The sequence below is a fragment of the Pelodiscus sinensis genome, chromosome 21 (genome assembly GCF_052426305.1).
Source record: "Pelodiscus sinensis isolate ZL-2025 chromosome 21, ASM5242630v1, whole genome shotgun sequence".
NCBI classification, from domain to species: Eukaryota; Metazoa; Chordata; order Testudines; family Trionychidae; genus Pelodiscus; species Pelodiscus sinensis.
In genome coordinates this window covers 22549340-22570539 of record NC_143072.1, presented here as the reverse complement: position 1 = coordinate 22570539, position 21200 = coordinate 22549340, and the positions used below count along the sequence as shown (strand labels likewise).

At 42.8% G+C, this 21200-nt stretch overlaps 1 protein-coding gene across 1 annotated transcript; it reads right to left on the bottom strand.

Annotated features, from left to right (window-relative positions):
* Positions 1–3025: 3025 nt before the first annotated feature.
* RNFT1 (ring finger protein, transmembrane 1) lies at positions 3026–21158 on the bottom strand. Its single transcript, XM_075904710.2, has 10 exons — positions 21000–21158; positions 19098–19144; positions 17829–18259; positions 17411–17487; positions 16671–16771; positions 15448–15601; positions 13702–13860; positions 10637–10702; positions 9522–9623; positions 3026–4121 (listed from the first exon to the last, which is right to left on the bottom strand). The coding sequence occupies exons 2-10, from the start codon at positions 19142–19144 to the stop codon at positions 3987–3989; spliced, it is 1272 nt and encodes a 423-aa protein (XP_075760825.1). The 5' UTR covers positions 21000–21158; the 3' UTR covers positions 3026–3986.
* Between the last annotated feature and the right edge of the window lie 42 nt (positions 21159–21200).

The following is a 21200-nucleotide window of genomic DNA, read 5'->3' as shown; positions in this document are numbered from 1 at the left end:
ACATCTTTTATTCAAGATTCATCTTTCTATAGAAAGCACACTGGACCACCTTTAGAATAACGAATCTGCCACCAGTCAGAAGGCGGGGAGCAACATGATTTTAGTATGTTGCCATCAGCACAAAGTTAAACTCATCTCATTGCTTTAGGGTGTGTCTTTACAGCTGTTTGCCCCAAGGTTTGCCCCTGCCCTGACCAAAGGCTCCAGCTTAATTAGGGCTTTAAATTCAAACAAGCTAGCTGTTGGCCACGAATGGATGGACTGAAACTCAAGTACCATGAATGTTTGAGTGGGTAATGCAGGGAAGATTCTGCTTTGATCATTGCAGTAACCCCTCGACTGATTTTTCAAATCAGAGCGAATGCTGCCTGGGGCACCTGAAATGGAGTGTTGCAGTGGTCGTTCCACACACAAAGAATCAGCTTTTCATCACCCTTAAGGTAAACTACAGCATGGTGAGTTTGTTATAAAGAAATCGTAAGTGGCTTGTTTTCCCATATTTGCTGTACAGGACTAGGACTAAAATGCCTGTTTATATGCAATAAGCATGTTAGAATCCAGCACAAGGTGCAGGTCTATCCTCTACCCCCTACCCATAAAGGTGCAATCTGAACTGCTTTTTTTCCAAAAAAAATCTGCCCTTCTGGCATTAGCACAATCAGGGTAAGGCAACACATTGCCCAGCAAGCCGTTGGATCCAGCCTGTGGCCTGCTCCACTAGGCCCCTCAGGCAGGCTCCCAGCCTGCCACAGCGCCAGGCCCCTCAAAGCAGCTGGATGCTCCATGTGCCCCTCTGCACCACACGGTGGTGGGGGAAGGGATTTTGCATGCTGCCCAAACCCTCTGCACAATCATTGCAGCTCCCATTGGCCAGATTGTGCTGGGGGTAGCATGTGAATTCCCCTCCTCCCCCTGAATGTGGAGCAGAGGCACATGGAGCAATAGCTGCAGCATGCAAGAAGCCTCCCCGAGGGTCCTGCTGAGTTACTAGCTGGGAGCCACCTAAGTAAGCCCCTCCTAGCCAGAACCTGCATCTGGCACCCCACCCTCTCCCATACCTCAACTCCCTGCCACTGCTCACCACCCAAGCCCTCTGCATACCCCCCAGGTCACAACGCCTTCCCAGACCCTGTGTCTGGCACCCCACCTCATGCCCCAGGTCACTACCCAAACCCTCTGTATCCTGCCCCCCGACTTCTGCTCTTAGGGATGTTAACATTTTTCTTTTCAGCAGTTACACTTTCACATGCAGGGGGCAGACAGAAGCTGGTGCTTGTAGGGAGCCAGCTCTGCAGGACCCAGCACATGTGTGAAACTGGCTCTCCACACACACAGGCTCCTGGCTTCCCCTGATACAGGGGGGTTAACTGTACACATTGACGTCCCTACCTCTTATACCCCTCCCGCAGGCCAGAATCTTGTCCAGCACTCAACCCTTCCCTACCCCTGCCCCAGGTCAACCCCCTCCTACACCCAAACTTCCTCTCAGACTCCCACATCCTCTTCTGCACCCTAATCCCCTACCCCAAACTCACTTATGCACCTTATCTGTCCCAGACCTCACAAACCCTCCATAGAAAAATGCAGACCCCCCCCTCAAATTATTGCCTATCCTAGAGCAAAAGTCTTCAGAAGGATCCTATCTTCTGCCTGCAAGTTTTAGCTATAATTTTATTAGGTTTCTTCAGTTGCCGCCTTTGCACTAAATTCGTATCCCTCTGTCCTCTACTTTTATCATATAAGCATAAGAATATCCTGCTCTGTTTACTTTGCTGAATTGGAGGCAAACCTCAAGCAAAAACCACATACAGTAGACTTCCGATAATCCAGCACCTTTGGGACGTAGATGGTGCCGGATTATTGGATATGCCAGAGCACTGGGAGGTACTCCGGCGGGGGCTGTGACGGGGCTGCCAGGATCCGCATTGCGTCCAGAGAAGGGGGGGAACGGCGCGGAGCGAACCTTCCACCGTTTTCCAGGAAGGCGGGGGAAGCCCCGTGCTGGTGCCGAGTTTCTGGGAGGGGAGCGGGCTCCCCACCCCCCCAGATTGCAGGAGTTATCGCCGAGCAGGGGGGCGAGGGGCGGCGCTGCGGGACCAACCCGGCAGCACCCCAGCTGCTCTGCTCCGCCGCTTGTCCACTGCTTGTCAGTTTCAGCAGCGGCAATAACTCCTGCAGTCTGGGGGGTGGGGAGCCCGCTCCCCTCCTGGAAACTCTCGGCGCCGGCACGGGGCTTCCCCCGCCTTCCTGCAAAACGGCAGAGGGTTCGCTGCTCTCCTTGCTGTTCCCTGCCAGCAGCTCCAATTGTCCGGCTGGCCAGAGCACTTCCGGGTTCCAGTTGGTGCCGGACTATTGGGAGTGCCAGACCACTGGATACCGGACAATTGGAGTATTACTATAATAATCAAATAGTATCTGGTTATTATATCAGTATGGTATATAGCAAAACAAAGGATAAACTGTTGATGCTATTAATTCCTAGGCTTCAGTTCTGGAAATCTCAGGCTCAGATTCCTCAAACTCAGTAATCAATTAATTGCCTATTCCTTCAAAGTAGTTAATTAGCAGATCATTACTGAACTCCCCAATTGGAATTTGCCTTTTTAGAAAGTTTTCCCAGCATGCTCTCCTGATGGCTGCCTCTCTAAATCTGGTGGGGAGAGCCAGCGGCAGCTCTATAATCATCATTGTCTGACAACTGCAGGGGATTACTACTACTGGCTTGTAAGTAAGCAAACATTTTAATTCCTTTTAATCTGTAATTGCCTTTGCTCATCTCTAAGGTAGCAGCACATTCTCTTGCAAACAAACTCAGCACCTCTCAAACTGACGGTTTCTTTAAGGGTTCAACTGAGTAAATAGCAGAACCACCATGAACTAAATTCAGACCTGCTGTAATTCCATTCGCAAGCTAGTTTGTGCACATTTATATCTGAATGGGAGAGGTGAGGAGAGACAAGGAAGCCGAGGGAAGAGAATGACTTGATTGCACAATTGGTGTAAAGACTAATCACCAGAACATTGGTTTTTGAAAAAGTTATCTAGTTTAATGGGGCAAACAGTGATCTTTCATGTGTTATACATATTTAGAAGTTGCTGTCCTCAAAGGAATAGTAGCAAATCCTGTATGTTTATACAACATGCACCAAAGAATTTAAACTGCATTTCTTCTCTATTCTATGCACACTACAAACTGTAAATATAAAATAGATTCTCTCCTTTAAGAAAATCTGGTTACCAGACAGTTGACAAAAATATAGCATTAATGATTTGTTTTGAAAAATACAAACTTTATAAAATATTAAGTAAAAAAATCTTCCAGCAGTAGTTGGGTAATTTATGTAAGAGAGAGGTCCACTGCAAAGCTATAGGAATCTAAGAGGGGACAATTCTTTTCTCATGATTTTCCTCAAAATGTAATGAAAACCAGCTAATGATGTAGGTCTAACACACGGGAAAAGAGCTCATTTCTCTGCACTATTAAAGGCCCTCCTTGAATGCAATGTGTAGCTCTGCAACTGCCACTCAAGTCCACAGGAGTTGTGGGTAGTCAGCATCCCAAGATCATTGCCCACATCTCTATCTGCTGGGTTTGGCAAGGTCATACAGGAATAAATGCAATTTACTGGAACACTGCAAACTATTGTAGATGTTCCTGGTAAACAATAAGTAAAGCAGTTGCTATAACAAATAGTGCAGCATTTTCAAATATTTGACCATTTCCCTCAAGCATAGTGAAGAAAAATCAAAATGCTAGATATTGAACATTAAAAATCTTCAATTCTGAAAAGGCAGATCTCAATATATGCTGTTTTAATACTCAAATTGTAGAACATTTGATAGAAGTAGTTGAGGATCTTAAATATTCCTTTGCTAATCTTAAACACAGTCCCTTTACTATCCACAGTAGTATCAATATTAAACTGCAAAACCTTAATTCAAATGAATGTACATGGTAAAAAAAAATTAAAAGGATCTAACATGTTTTAATAAATCTGTAGATGCATAGAAGTTGCTCCATCCTTCCATTTGTTAATGTGGTCTGAAATAACAGTTCTGCAGAGTGGACACGTTCTCTCTCTATTGAACCATAAAGAGATGCATTCTTCACAAAATATGTGCTGTAATGAGAAGAATGATAAGCACTTGACTTTTTTTTTTAAACTGCAAGAGCACAAATGATCTATTACCTGATTTTCAAATCTATGTAGAATATTTGAAGTTACTCTTAATTATTAATAGTTCTGCTAAACTATTCTACTTAGATAATTTTACATAAAACCAGGCTACAAAAATTAAAATTGCAAACTTAAGCATTCAGACCTTACAAAATGCCAGGAGGTTACCTCTGCAATGCTGATTCAGCCCCTCTGTGTGTAATGACATGATAATACTCTCCTCCCCCCCCCCCCCCCGCAGAGGATTCTTACAAGAAAACTAAATATTCATCAAGTGTGCACCCTCCATTTTGTGCACTCTCTAATCCAGCACCCTCAAGGCCTGACTGGTGCCAAACCACAGAAGTCAGTATTGTAGTGAGTGGGTCTCTATTTTTTTCATTTCACCAAGGTGAATAAATGAACTGCGCTTGCAATGCTGCTTAATAACGTATGTCTGTAGTGATACACCCTATATAAGACTACACGTAGACAATGCTTATAGCTCTCTTCATAACAGCGTTAGTATTACACAATTTTACTGTATTGGCACAAGGAGATAAACAGATAAAGCCTCTCTCTCTCTCTCTCTCTCACACACACACACACACACACACACACACACGCAGTCGCCAGCATTATCAACACTTCTGCTGCTTGCTGGTCTCTTAGAAGACATTTAGGGGTTATTTAGAGCTAAATAACAGCACAGAACACTGAGAGCCGGGACTGGTGGCTGTAAACAAACTTTATGGGACTGCGGGAATCTTAGTCAGTTCTCTGCTTATCATGGGTGTAGCTAACTAAAATCATGTCGGACTACAGATGTTACCAGACAAGAGGCTGCTGGACTAGAGAGCTTCAACCTGTATTTGACCTGGGCTCTGAAAACAGAACTATTAATTTTCTCATGGGTAGGTATAAAGTGTCCATTAATTTGGGTGCCCCATTTGAGACTTCCAGGATGTGATTTAAGACTCCTTAGCATTATATAGCACTTCATCTGTTCAAAGCAAAACTCCCATTGACTTTATTTGGAACTGTGAGAGTTCAGAACTTCTGCAGATCAGACCCAACAGTCTCAAGTCAGGTACCCAGACAAGAAGGAACACACACAGCTAGTGACCACATTTGAAATGTTTGGTTTAACTGATTTGATTAGTGACACATAGGATCTCTGTGGCCAAGGAAAAGACCAAATCAAATTCTCATGGGTAGAATTCAACTGTTTTACCACGAGCCCATTGTTTTGGTTTCTATTCCTGCAACCCCCTGCCTCAGTTGTACTTATGAAACAAACAATGCAGAATTCTACAGATTAAAAAAAATCCAAAAACGTAACTACACAGCCCTGATTCATCCCCAGAGCAGGTGCATCCTGTGCACTGAATGAGGCAGAGGCCTTGTGGAAAAGTATGTAATCATACAATTCAACAGTATCACGCTGCTTACACATAAGGGGGTCACATTCAGGTTGCACAGACATTGTGGTATTTCCTAGAATTGAACATTTGACTTTACAACCTTCACAGTATGCTTTAATGTAGTATCGTTCTGATTTGTTACAAAAGTCTGAACCCTCCCCTCCAAATTTCCTCCCGTAGCGCACACCACCTATATGGTTCATCAGATCGAAACCCTTCAGGTCCACCTCACAAAACAGGATAGCAATAGTAGCTTGTCATTCTCTACATGAGCCGCCACTAGAGGCAATGACACATCCTGTGCAAGTGTGTTTCACAATTATTTGCTGAGACAAAAGGAACTGTGATTTTAGGGTTAATTCCCGACCAAGTACGATCTCTTTTAACGCATCCACCCCTTGTGGTCCCAGTCCCTGCCTACTTCCACGGCTGGCACCTCAACCAGTCTTGTCCTCCTTGCTACCCAGCCCAAGTGCTTTTCTCAGGCATTTCATCCTATTCCCACTCTCCTTGCCCAGTCGTTCCTACCGCATTCGTACCCTAGCTCCTAATCCAATCTGTGCCTCCCTACATACACAGCCCTAAACCAGCCCCATTCTTAACATCCCTCCACTCTTTGATTCAAACAGTCGTGGTTCTGACCCCCACACGGACTTCTCAGATTTGTCTTCCCCTCCTGCTCTCCTCTCTCTCCTGCACCCCTGGTTCAGTTCCAGTCTCCCTCTACCTACGTACACAGACCAAATTTCCCTCTCCCTCTGCTAATCCAGGGTCCCAGTCTATCTTCCCACACTGAACTCCCAGTTTCAGTTCTCTGTTTCCTACCCTTATGTTCCTTGTCCCTATCTACTCCCCTTACAGATCAAGCTCTTCTTTCCCATACACACAGGCTAGATCTAGACTGCCCCCTCTTGTAGAAGAGAATATGTAAATGAGGCAAAGTGGCGAATATTGCCACACCTCATTTGCATACTTAATGAGCTGCCATTTTGCACAAAACCTCCCTCTTGCACAAGATCCGTTCTTCCTGGAAAAAAGCAGCAGAACGGCTTTTGCGCAAGAGGGGGGTTTTGCGCAAAAGCCCATTGCGCAAAAATGGCAGCTCACTAAGTATGCAAATGAGGTACGGCAATATTCATCACTTTGCTTCATTTGCATATTCTCTTGTGCAAGAGGGGGCAGTCCACACTCCAGTTAGGTGGTTTTATCCTCCACACTGTCTAGACCCAGAAAGGAGGTCACTAAAAGCACAGGAAAGACAGGCGCCTTGAACTCACTTCTGGTGCCCAGGCGCAGCCCTGACTGCAGCAGTCCAGAGCTGTAATTGCAGGAAAAAGTCCTGAGTTCTGGGTAGATTTTCACAGTGACAGCGAAAATTACATCCCTGTCTCTAAAGCACAAGGGAGCTAGGCAGCAAAGACACCATAATTTTTTTTAACCTGCGGAAAACAATGTTGTTTTCTCTCTCCTCGTTCTCAGAAGCAGCTGGATTATTTTGGCTGAAATTTCCCCAACATTTATTTAACATAGGGGAAAACAATATTGTTTTCTCTTGCTTTATTCTCAGAAGCAGCTGGACTATTTGGGCTGAAATGTCCCCAAAATTTAAAAACAAACAAAAACCAAGCCAGACACACACAACATGGAAAATGTCATTCAAAACGGTCGAAAGTTTTGCCAGTTATGAACAACTGAAAACTGGGTCATGTAATGGGAAATGTTGGTAACCTTAACAATACATGGTGCTACCAGCTCCTATTTGTAGTAAGAGCAATTACTTCATTTAAAAAAAACAACAAACCAACCAAGCACACTTTGCAAAGCGTCAGCAGTAAGAAGCCTTACACAGATTTTCAGAAGTAAATGGACAGGAGTTAACTACTGCATAGACCAGGGGTGGGCAAAAGGGCCTCCAAGGGCCGGATCCAGCTTGCCAGGCAGGTTGAGCCGGCTCACGGAGACCCTGCCACTCCCTCGCCCCCAGGCCAATTGGGGCCAGAGGGCAGGGGAGCATGCAAAGCTTCCTCCCACCCTGCGAGCAGCAAGCAGCGCTTTGAAGTGCTCCCCTGCCCCCAAGCCTAATTGGCCTGGGAGGTGGGGGAGCGGTGTGAACTTTGAAGTGCTGTGCACAACTTGCAGGGCGGGGATGAGAAAACTTTGAACACTCCTCCTGCCCCCAGGCCAATCAAGGCTTGGGGTCGGGGGAGAGCATGACGTCTCCTCCCGCCCTGCGAGCAGCACCCGGCGCTTCAAAGCGGTGGGTGCTGCTCACAGGGCAGGAGAAAGCTTCGTGTGCTCCCCCAGGCCCCAATTGGCCTGGGGGCAGGGGAACGCCATGTGAGCCTTGCAGGGCAGGAGGAGACTTTGGCCTGCAGATAGGGGGAGTGCACAATCAGGGCCTGGGGGTGGGGGAGCTGAGCGAAGCTCCCTTTGCCCTGTCCCGGCCCTGCGAGGCAAGGAGTGTACGGCACTCCCCTGCCCCCAGACCAATAATAGTCTGGGGGTGGGGAAGCCCAGAAGCATTCTGGCCCCACCCCTTCCAGATTAGGCCCCCCTTCTGGCTGGGGGCCACTTTTTGATGTGCCCCCCCCCCCAGCCAAAAATTATTGCCCACCACTGGCATAGACAAAGCAGACAATTTGAATACTAGGGATGTTAGCATATAATGGAGTAAATGATTAATTAAGCCTGGGCTTATTGGTTAATCTTATCGACTACGCGCACTTCCCCCTCTCCATCAGCTGTTTCAAGCCTGCTACCCATGTATATTGGTTCCCACAGATCCACCTGCCTCCCCTTGCTGCCTCCTACAGAGGCATCAAGGGGGAGCAGGCAGGAGCCAGTGCTGAGGGAGGACGGGAGGCTGCCACAAAGCAGCCTCTGTCTGTGGGGGTCCGAGCTCCCCCCAGACAGAGGCTGCTCCACATCCCACAGAGCAGCCTGTCTTAGGCAAGCCTGGGCCCACCATGGGGAAAGGCTGCTTCACGGCAGCAGCCCCTGTCCATGGGGAGCTCGGACACCCTCCTCTGAAGACAAGGGTTGCTGCTACCCCGCACTGCTGCCTCTGTATCAAAGGTAGTAACGTGGAGCAACAGGCAGCTAGTCTGTGAGGGTAGCTGTTTTTTAAACTGGCTCCCTTGAGGACCAGCTCCCGTCTGACACCCCACACTGCTGCCTTTGATAGAAAGGCAGCAGCGCAGGTAGCAGGGGGCTCCCCGGATTGGGGCCAGAGCGCACTGGCTGCCAGCTCTGCCCCTGGGGATTATCGAATAGTCACATAACAGAATATTTTATGTGGTTACGCAACTATTCAATTACACAATATCTAACATCCCTAATGAATACAAGTTTATATGCTTTTTCAACTCCAAGTGTATACTGTCTTCACATCTTATTAAAAACACAGGAACTGCCATATTAAATCAGACTCATGGTCCATCTAGTCCAGTATGTTGTGTCTGACTGCAGCTAGCTCTAAATGCTTTTGGGGAAGATGCAAGAAACCTCCTAATTTAAAGCAGTTAGGTATTTCTTTAGTCTTTGATGCGTGAAGTTTGAAAACTCTTCCAAAATGTGTTAGCATCAACTCTGTATATTCTTTTATCCATATAAGCGCCCGATCCCTTGTTGAATACTTGCTAAGTTTTTGGCCACTAGTATTCAACAACTGTTCCAATATATATTATTACTGACAGCTGCTATATTTAGTATTCGATATGAAATTTCAAACATTGCAAACAAAAACTTTCAGGCAAATATACACAAGTTAGCCAGGCTTTTCCACCAGAAGGGAGTTTTCTATTCATAAGCATCTACAAGTGCTTTCCACAAAGCTGCTGGTTTTCAACTGACACTGTCAACATAAGCTTGATTCACAACGTTTTAGAACAGGAGCCTCCCCACATTGCAATTCTCCAATTCAAAATTTCGTTAGAATTACCTGGCAGATGAGAAGAATAGGCTTTTGAAATTCAGCTTGGCATATTGAACAAATATCATCTGCTTCTGAACACTGCCGCTTGCTAGCTGTCACTCCATAGTGCTGTTAAAGAAGAGGTTTTGTAGCAAATGTTAACATATAGGAAAGGATAAGGAAGAAACTAGGACTGAAAGGAGGTGGCTAGATGGGAAACATATCTCTGGGGCAGCAGAATATGAAGTGTTTTAATGCTTCGGGTGCTACACTGACACATACATGCTTCAGAGCAAGATGGTACTTGGTTATCATCTATTGAGCGCACTACCTGGGAACTTTTAAATTCATGCTCTACAACAGTGGCCCTCCTGCAGCAAAGTTCTGGCATAAGCTGATACACACTGACCAGAATGAAAACACATCACTTACATAGTATAAGATATTTTAGTATTAATATAATTAAATGTTAAAAATCTACATATATATTTTGGTGCAGGCTCTACATTAAATACATTTTACTGACTATCCAATATTATAAAAAAAAAATTTTTTTTCAATTCTAAATGGAATAAGTGTTTATACTTCTCAGAGGGTAGTCGTGTTAGTCTGCTACTTTAAAAACAACGAATGGTCCTGTGGCATCTTAACAAATGCATTAGATCATGAGCTTTCGAGGGTAAAACCCATTTCATATTTCAGTTATTTTGCTAAGATCTGGGTCTTATTCATGTATATTTCAGTTAGGTGCTAATGTGTAAAGGTTTGCAAGAGATGAGTAAGCAAAGGCGAGTAAAACAAAGCAGCCCAATTTTAAAATATATTCTTTTGGCTATACTTTATTTACATTGTATTCAAATAAATTCACCTCAAAATGCTGCTCACACAATAAAAAAAAACCTGATCACTTTTAAAGAGATTTTAGGTCAGTCCATAATCATAAAGCTGAGAAATTAAATCTTACTGTGCACGAAATTGTAAGAAGGGAATATATATAGTGATTACTTTGAAAGTTAAACTCTACGTAAATAAGAGAACATAATATGATGAAGAATAACACACTAAAAAGCTATATACCAAGAAGAATCATTTTGTGGAAGCAACATTAGTCATTTTGTTATTACAGAGAATTCAATACTCACTGGTCGTGTACAAAAGATCCGCAAAACCTGTCTAAAGTTTCTCAGATGTCCAAAAAAGCTTAAAAGCTGAAATTGAGAAAAGAAAAATAAAATTATGCTTAATATTGATTTCCAAGGGCTAGATTTTTAAACTTTGTGCAGGTTTTGAAATTAAGAGCACGAGTGCTAAAATTCTATGCAAAACTTTGCACACTTGGCCTTCAATGTTTTACTTTTAGTCTAGTAATTGTTTCATTGTAAGTGGGGCTGGTAACTCTACGTATTACTGAACTCCCCAACACTTCTTTTTAAAACCATGCTTTTGGTTGTTTACAAACTTTGCAAATTTCAACTTTAACTCTGAAATTGTCCATGTTGTCTGTTTGCCTCAGGCTGACCTCTAGTGGATAATTTCTACCAAAATGGTGCAGCTATTCCAAAAGTAAGACTAGAGTAAATTGTAATATTTTTGTCTGTTACAAAACTTCTGGTAACCTTTTATTTTAGATGCTTTAGCACCCCCACGTTTTGGATGAGGGACTTACAAAAGCAGCTCGCTGCCAAATTTCATCAAAGATGTGCCTTCTGCCATCCCCATGAAAATTCATCCATATTTGGTTAAGCTATATACCTTTAAAATTATTGTTTGTGTATGCTTAGTAGAGAATTTGCAGATTTCAACTGCTAATATCTCAGAAGAGTTTGTTCTCACTGGAAAAATATAGAATATGATCATGAAATTAAAGACTGTACCATACCCCATACACACTAGGGGGGCAAATTAAGGTGGCATAGGCATTACTTAATTTGTGAGTACTTGACTTTGTTAAAACTTTATTAAGATTACAATGATCTTTTGATTTTGTGTGTAAATAGTAAACAACAGAACACAGCTGCTATGTCTAGTGTAAGTACAAAGTGAGAGAGTGCTTGCTGTGTTAAAGTGAAATTCAGAACTTGAACTTGCCAAGAGAGAGAGCAACCCAGTGACTATAAGCTTGAAGGACCCAAAACATCCTGACATTAACAACTAGTTTAGGCAAAATTCCTACTCGCACACTCAAGTGCAGCAAGCAATTTTTGGACTGTGTAAAACCTTAGTTTTCTAATCATCCTTTAAAGGGAGGGTGAATAGATTTGGTACCTGACCTAGGCAATTAATATTGATTTTGGAAGGCTTTATTAAACCAGCAAATCAGCTCAAACTCTGGAGAATATTTCAGAATATATTTGTACATCTACATCTCTTTTATGGTAATTACTGCAGGAGCTGATAGAGGAGGTATCTTAGCCGTTAGCAATCATCTTTGAAAAATCATGGAAGTCGGAGACTAGAAAAGGGCAAATCTAGTGCCCATCTAGAAAAAGGGAAATAAGAACAACCCAGGAAACTACAGACCAATCAGTTTAACTTCTATGCCCAGAAAGATAATGGAGCAAGTAATTAAGGAATTCATCTGCAACTATCTGGAAGAAAATAAGGTGATAGGTTACAGCCAGCATGGATTTGTAAAGAACAAATCATGTCAACCCAATCTGATAGCTTTCTTTGATAGGATAACAAAGTCTTGTGGATAAGGAAAAAGCGGTGGATGTGGTATACTTAGACTTTAGTAAGGCATTTGCTACAGTCTCGCATGATCTTCTTATCAATAAACTAGGGAAATACAACTTAGATGGGGCCATTCTAAGGTGGGTGCATAACTGGCTGGATAACCATTTTCAGAGAGTAGTTATTAATGGTTCACAATCCTGCTGAAAGGACATAAGTGGGATTCCGCAGGGGTCTGTTTTGGGACCAGTTTTGTTCAATATCTTCCTCAATGATTTAGATATTGGCACAGAGAGTACGCGTTTTTGCAGATGATACCAAGCTGGGAGAGGTTGCAACTGCATTGGAGGATAGGGTCATAATTCAAAATGATCTGGATCAGTGTTGCCCAAAGTGTGGTCCGTGGCCTAATACCGATCCTCAGAAAAAAAAAAAACAACAACCAGTCCTTAGAAAAATTATCGCGAACGATCCTATTAATTTGTGTGACGGGGTAGCAGCACCCCACACTGCCGAGCGCGATGGGCGGGGGGGAACAACCCGCCCAACAGATAGGGCCAGCGACACAATTTATTTGCATATTCATCATTTGCTTAATGAATATGCAAATAAATGTTACCAGTTCTCCAAAAGCTTGTGAATGGGTTTACTTGTCCCCAATATCAAAAAGATTGGGAACCACTGATCTGGACAAACCAGAGAAATGGTGTAAGGTAAATAGGATGAAGTTTAATAAGGACAAATGCAAAGTGTCTCACTTAGGAAGGAGCAATCAGTTTCACACATACAGAATGGGAAGCGACTGTCTAGGAAGGAGTACTGCAGAAAGGGATCTAGGGGTCATAGTGGACCACAAGCTAAATATGAGTCAACAGTGTGACACTACTGAAAATAAAGCAAACATGATTCTGGGAAGCATTAACAGGAGTGTTGTGAGCAAGACACAGGAAGTAGTTCTTCTCCTCTACTCTGCACTGATTAGGCTTCAGTTGGAGTATTGTGTCCAGTTCTGGGCACCACATTTCAAGAAAGATGTGGCGAAATTGGAGAAGGTCCAGGGAAGAGCCACAAGAATGAGTAACGGTCTAGAGAACATGAGCTATGAGGGAAGGCTTGTTTAATTTGGAAAGGAGAAGACCGAGAGGGGATATGATAGTGGTTTTCAAGCATCTAAAGGGGTGTCACAAGGAGGAGAGAGAAAAATTGTTCTCATTGGCCTCTGAGGATAGGACAAGAAGCAATGGGCTTAAACTGCAGCAAAGAAGGTTTAGGTTGGACATTAGGAAAACTTCCTGTCAGGGTGGTTAAACTCTGGAATAAATTGCCTAGGGATCATGTAGAATCTTCATCTCTGGAGATATTTAAGAGCAGGTTAGATAGACATCTATCATGGATGGTCTAGATGGTGCTTGGTCCTGCCGTGAGGGCAGGGGACTGGACTCGATGACCTCTCAAGTTCCCTTCCACTTCTAATATTCTATGATTCTATCATTTTAATACATTAAAATACAGAGGAAAGAGAACATTTACATACTTTTAGGATGAAGTACAGCAGACCCAGCAATACTCCAAGACTCCACCCCAATATATTGTCCATCTCTCTATAGCCAATAAGATAACGAAACCATACTGGTATGGGGATGAACGAACGGTAATACTGGCAGAATTCTTCTAACAGCATATACCAGTAGCCCTAGAAACAACAAGAGGAATATTTTAAAATACAGCTAAAACACAGATAACTTAAAGTTAATGCACTTTTTCTATATAGTAATATTTATCCATTATATGTTAACTAGGGATAGCTCAGTGGTTTGAGCACTGGCCTGCTAAACCTAGGGTTGTAAGTTCAATCCTTGAGAGAGCTATTTAGGAATCTGGGGCAAATCTATCAGGAATGGTAATTGGTCCTGCCGTGACAACGGGACTGAACTTGATGACCTCTCAAGGTCCCTTCTAGCTCTATGAGATTAATATATGGATAGATACCTGTGTCTCAACAGATCTGAAATACAGTTTGGAAACTTTTGTCATTAAATCTCCAAACATATAAGTTACAAAACAGCACCCTGTTACATTCCACTCTTTAAAAATGGGGCCAGGATCATGATTTTACAAGATGTTTTATTGTTTAATTCACTAACACTTCACCAATCAGAGAGTCAGATGTCAAGACAGACAAAACTAAACTGATGATCTTTGGAAAATCCTTAGTTGACATTTGTCCATATCATAAAACAACTGCACAACTGGCAGACTCTGCTCAAGAGAAGTTCAGAAAAGACAGGTTACATATTATTAGAATAAGGGTGCCTTTGCAGAGTGCCTACCTACTTATCAGTCTTGCTTTCATAAGCATTAAAAAAGGAAAAAGTTACAAGAAAAATACAAACATAAAAGAGCACTTAGATCAATTTTCTGTGTATTAATTTATTGAGAAAAACTGGGATTAAGAAAAGGCCTTTTCTTTTCAAAAACATATAAACCAGTGTTTTTGAAAGTGTTCTGCGAAATCACTTTCAGAAACACATTAACTGGCTGCCTCGGTTTGTTTATTTACTGGTGCCACAGAACCTCGCAGCTCCTATTGGCTCTGTTTTGTCCTTTGTAGCCAAGGGGAGCCGCAGGAAATGGCGTGGGCCGGGTCACCGCTTCCTGCAGCTCCCCATGGCTGCAAAAGACGAAACCGAGCCAATGGGAGCCATGAGGCTCTGCACCATGGTGCCAGTAAATAAACAAACTGGGGCAGCCAGTTAATGTGTTTCTGAAAGTGATTTCACGGAACACTTTCAAAAACACTGATGTAAACAGAATTCCATTTCCATCCCCCACAAATTTACTCTGTATTATTTAAAAGGTCCATGGCTTCCCCTTTAAAACAGTCTGGAAATCAAGTTATAAGCACCTAGAAGATCATATAATACTACAAAACTTGCCAAACTAATCCAATTTCTTTCTCTAAAAGAGTCACTGCTCTGGTGGATGAGGGAAAGCAGATGTGACATATCTTCATTTTAGTAAGGCTTTTGACACACTCTCACATGACATTGTTATAAGCAAACTAGGGAAATGCGTCTAGATTAAATTACTATAAAATGGGTGCACAACTAGCTGAAAGACCATACTCAAAGTTGGCAATGTTTTCTCCCTCTCCCTGCATCACTGACAGATCATGTGTAGAGCTTTAATTTAAAAAAAAGTGCCTCTAGATGGAATTCATGACTGGCTGATTGTATTCTAAAAAGGTCTTCATGCTGAAGCTAAGTGTAGATTTTCTTACCTTGGACTTAAAAGACATCATAAAAGAAGGCACTAAGAGAATAAAGCATTTGAAGCCCATGAAGAGGAATTTCAGAATAAAGTCTGTGATTCCCACGATCCAAAGTACCTCCCAGAAATTTGTAAAATCCACAGTAGGTTTTAAAAAGATTAAGCTACAAAACAAAACCAAAAAAACCTAATGTTATGAGAGTGGACTTACCAGAGGTACACATCATGAATGGATATTTGTGTATGCTTTCATTTAAATTATTCGTTATTTTTAAAATAATGTTAAATAGCGTAATGTTTTCCTCTAAAAGGAATGGGGGAGATCGTGTCGTCCATCTTGTTCCACATTTCAAATCCACTTTACTACATCTGCATCTTAAATCTTCATCCTGCCACCCAAGTACTTGCTCCCTTTCCTAGTCTGCCAATGTTACCCCCCCAATCAGCTAGCAAGGTTATTGTAAACTAGTGACAGAAGAAAGTGAGACATGCCCTGCTACAGTCTCATGGCAGTACATCCTTAGTACTCCCACATCAAGTTAGTGACAGGGCTCAGAATTAAACCTAAGTTGCATCAGTGACCCCCCAAATACAGGGCCTAATCTTGAAAACGTTAATCACGAGTGTTTTGCAGTAAAGCATTCTGGGACCGAGTCCATCATCCTCCCCTCCAAGGGTATGTCTATACTAGCCTCCCAGTTTGAACTAGGGAGGCTAATGTAGGCATTCAAAGTTGCAAATGAAGCCTGAGATTTAAATATCCCAGGCTTTATTTGCATCTTCCCGTCCGGACGCCATTTTTAAATCCCCTTAGTCCGAACTAACTGCCCGCAGCTACACATGGCAGTCAAACGTTAACTCGGACTTAGTCCTTAGTTCGAGTTAACTGTTACACCTCATTCCACAAGGACTTAGTTCGAGTTAATGTTTGACTGCCGCGTGTAGCCGCGGGCAGTTAGTTCGGACTAAGGGGATTTAAAAATGGCGCCCGGACGGGAAGATGCAAATAAAGCCCGGGATATTTAAGTTCCGGGCTTCATTTGCAACTTTGAATGCCTACATTAGCCTCCCTAGTTCCAACTGGGGGGCTAGTGTAGACATAGCCCAACTTGTGTTAAGACAAACCAACCTCTTGATTCTCTTAAAAAATGCCAGGAGCACAAGTAAGATTTTTCCACAAGAAATTACATTTCATTTAAAAGTGACTAATATAACAGATGTTCCTCTAATTACCTGTAATAAAGTGACTGAGGGTGGAAGGTATAATACAAGAGGAGAGATGATCCAGTTAGGAATATCAGTACCCACGCACATTGCAACTTGGAGCACCTTTCCTGTAAGATACACATTAAAAATGTAATAGTTATTTTGATTTTTTTTTTTTAAAGCCTCAAGTTAATTTCACACTCAAAACTAGAATTGCAACATTTAAATACAGTCTCCAGTACAAGATGCTGCTATGTTACTTTAGGCCATGAAGAAGTGCAAAGGCAGATCACTGTGCTCACACAGATCTCAATGCACTTTAATGGGGTGAATGTTATTTTTATATCTCCTCAACCACTTTTCTGGAGTAACAAAATTTTCAGTAACTCCTATGCTCCCATAACAGATACACTGCATATGAAATGATAGTCTTAACAGTTTTTAAAAGACAGTTAAGAATTTCTGTCTCAATGGCAGAAGCACTGTCAGGCATTTTGATATGGAAAAATCAGAAAAAAAGACTGTACCAATATTTTATTTTAAATTTGCAAAGTATGTTTCTCTGACAAGTGCTAAGTCAGGCTCAGAAGTGTGAAATTTTTATTGATCGCTAAAACATTTACATTTCAAATCCTATGATATTTATCTGTTTTGATTACTAAATTAATAAAAGATCATTTCACATTTCTCTCAAACTGATGCCTGAAAGTCTTTGGTAACAGTTAATATAAAAGCACTTCAACTTCATTGCAGTGGGCAATACTTACTCTTAGAAAAACCTGATTTACAATGCTTTTGTTTGCATACATAAAAGTTGTTAGCAGCCCAATTCCAAGAGAAATGCCTATTAGGAAAAATGGGTCAGTTATATGCAGAAAAATAAGAAACTGGATTAAAATAAAATAAGAGCAAAATGAATGCACTAATAAGAACTTGTAAGAACATAATATAATTTTAACAGCTCAGGCAATCAAGCTAAAATAATTATGCTACACTGAATATGTTAACAAAAGAAAAACACATAGGTGATTGAAATCTCTGTTAGGAAATTTCTCCTTCCATTGAAGAAATCAAATTAAAATGAATCTGAAAACAAATCAAATTGTACTTTAAGCACTCCCATGAGCAGGATTACATGCAGGAAAAAAGGCCTGGCCCCTTGTATCACACTCTGTTATACTCTACCGATTATATGCTGCATGGTCAGTTTGATACACAGAATCAAGATGTACGGAAGACTTTTGTGCAGCCACTGGAAGAGATATCTGAGCTCAGAGATGGAGCTGCCACTGTGTTCCTCTGAATCTAAGGTGGAATCTTCGGGCCCCCTCGCTTCATTGTGGGAGTGGCCATGTGAACGACTCTGGGAACCTGACCTTATGTGCCTGAAACTGGGGTTTTCCCCAGCTTCTCCCAAGGCAGAGCTTAGCTGGATGTGAACATCTCCACTACGGTGGCAAGAGCCTTCTCCTTGCAGCCCTGCTGCAAGGGCACTCTGAGAGGATGAGGGAACATCACCACTTCCTGGGGCATGGTGGAGATTACTGCAATTTGATTGCATGGCGTTGAATTGATCTTTCTCTGGTCCAGATTCTTTTGTTTCAATGCTATGTCTCCTAAAGGGAGGGAAAAAGCCATATTTAAAGGAGCAGTGATCCATTTACCTATGAAAAGAGATTTGTCTGCCTGAAATACAGAACCATTTGGCCATCCTAATCTAGGTACATAGACCAGTGGTACAGTAACTAATAGATATACAAACACTGGGTTTTTTTAAGCTCTGGAGGCTTGTTTTTGATACTCCTGCCCTCTACCTTAATAAGAAGCCTCTGTGTGAGTTGCTCAGAGCAAACACTGACTTATTTTCATTTAATGATGCATGCTGTAACCCCTCAATGGGCTGCCACACATACAGTCTGGAACAGCCAAAGCTCCACTGAAGATTAGAAAGCACCCAGCTGAATATAAGGAGACAGGCAATAGCTTGTGTAGCAGAGGTTTTAATGTGATCTATAAGCTTACAGAAAAAAGGCTGCATACCATCATGAGATTAAAGATGGAAATAATAAAATTGGGGGCAGTGACTGCACATGTAAGCATCCATAAAGTGGCATGAATTTAGACATAGACAAGTCTAATCAAAATCCAGAGAGTATTGAAACACTGAGTGCCATTATGGGATTATCAAAAGATATTATCCTGTCTGGGGAAGCAAGTGGAACCAGATTTGTTCACTTCTTAAAAGACACTTGGAAGAGCCTGGACCATATGGGAGCTTTGCATAGGCAATGTAATCTAGGGACGGAGAAGAAAACAGGAAATAAAAAGCAAGTATGTGGAACTGGGTTATAGCTGGTAGAGAATCGAGGCCTAAAGGAAAATGCAGATAGTAGAGTTGCCTAATGGTTAGAGCAAGAGACCTGAGTTTTATTGCCAGAATTGTCATTTACTCACTGTGTCCCTTGGCAATTCATTTCACTTCTGTGCCTCAGTTTCCCCATCTGTCAAACGGATATAAAAGTTCTCATATACTTTCCAGGAATGGTATACTGGTTCATTAGACAGTAGTCTTTTGAAAGTATTTTGAGATTACCAGATTAAGAAATCACAGAACTGCAAAGCATTTTTACAGTAGTTGTCTCATAACAAATACTACTTTTGAGGTTCTGCTGGGATTTTCATTATAAACGCTTTTCAGTTGCTCAGTTTTCTCAGATGCTTTTTTCTGTTGGACATATAGGGAAGTTTAAGTAAAATCTGTTGACCTATTTTTCAGTTATGCCAGCAAGAAAAAAATACATCTATATTAGAAACAAAACTAGATGCTGCTAATTTGTGTTTAAAAAGTTATTAGTATTTCAGAAAAACTACATCCACAGCAAAACGTCTCTAATATTCAGAGTTATTACTGATATATTTATTATCTGTTACCCATAAATCATATTGTAGGCCTCAGTCTTGCAAAAAAAAAAAAAAAAAACCCTCATGTACTGGATTTAATGTGAGTAATCCAATGAGTTGAAGTCAATAGGACCACTTAGATTAATAAAATTACTCATGTATGTGTTTGCAGGATCAGGCCCTTAATATTTATGTTGCTAAAACCAATTAATTTAATTAGCATTCCTGATTGGCGGTTCATGGCCTGCAAATACTACCAGCATGAGTAGTTTATGGTGTAAATAATTCCATTGTCTTAACAGAGCTCTACACTTAGTAGTAAGGCTTTACAGAATCAGCCCATAGCGGTTTACCTGTTCTGAGAACTTTCAAATTAACTGCTCATGTATTATTAAACCATATTATAAAAACACACAATGCATAATACTGGTAAGTTAAAGTCACTATGAGAATTCTTTTCACTTCCTAAGTTAAATATTTAATAGGCACCATAATGTTATTAACACAAATTTTGTCTTTTAATCAATAGATCTCAGATCTACTCTCTGAACACTGACCAAAACATACTCAGTTTATGGGATGCACCCAGGTTTCTCAACATGGTAGATATCAAACAACTGGTTCTGAGGACACTGGTCTGGCTTGCAAAACATCTCTTTGTCACAGTGCAGTGATGACCTAACACAACATGGCATCCTGCCCTGATTCGATCCCATCAGACTATCACCCTGCTGCTTTGGGACGACACCAAACACAGTTCCTCCATATGGTAAAGGCCCTGGTGTCAGGTAAAAACAACAAGGCGTCCTTGTGGCACCTTAACGATGCATCTGACCAAGTGGGTCTTTGCCCACGAAAGTTTCTGTCCAAATAAATCCGTTAGTCTTTAAGGTGCCATAAAATTCCTTGTTGTCTTCGCAGGCACAGACTAACAGGCTGACCCCGCTAATCCTCGCTGCCAGGCAGATTCTGTTGCAAAGAAACGAGCACCCCGTTGAGCGCCAGTTCCCACTTTTAAAGCGGGGGTGACTCGCACCCTCTCTCCCACGCCAAACTAGGCGAGCAACCCCAGCCAGGGAGAGGCAGATGCCCCCGTTCATCTCTACCCAGGGGAGGGAGCGGGGCAGACAAAGGGGCTAATTCCCCCTTCCCCCTCTCACGCCTAGCACGGGGACCGAAGGGGAGACGAGGAGGGGGCAAGTGCCCCCCCTTTCCATTTGCACGCGGGGGGGGGGGCTGAGGTGAGGGCAGACACAGAGGCAAATTCCCTCCACTTCCCTTTGCCCCCAGTTCAAACAGCGAAGGTGGTGGGGGGGTAATAAAGAATGAGGGACAACCCCCCCCCCATTTCCACCCAGGCGCGGGGCAGCAGGGGCCCGATCCCGCCGGGGGCAAATCCCCCTCCAGCGCAGGTAGGGGGCGGAGCCAGCGGGGCAAATCACCCCCCAGTCTTACCCCTCATCACGCGGCCGAGGCCCCGTGCCCAGCCCTGCTGCCCGGGCCGCGGCCTCCCCGGGCCTCCATCGCTGACGCCTGGGCTAAATTGGGGGCGGGGGAAGAAGCAGCAACTACCGGCTGTGGGAAGAGGAGGAGCTGGGGCGGAGGAGAGAGAAGGCCCGGAGGTGTTTGTCGCCATAGCAACGAGGCGTAGGCCCG

Coding starts and splice junctions, on each gene's coding strand:
- RNFT1 (XM_075904710.2), bottom strand. CDS start 19,144: ATGGGGAAACTGAGGCACAGAAGTGAAATGAATTGCCAAGGGACACA. Junction 13,861..15,447: donor TGATGTCTTTTAAGTCCAAG/GTAAGAAAATCT, acceptor TGTTGTTTCTAG/GGCTACTGGTATATGCTGTT. Junction 9,624..10,636: donor GGATCTTTTGTACACGACCA/GTGAGTATTGAA, acceptor CTTCTTTAACAG/CACTATGGAGTGACAGCTAG.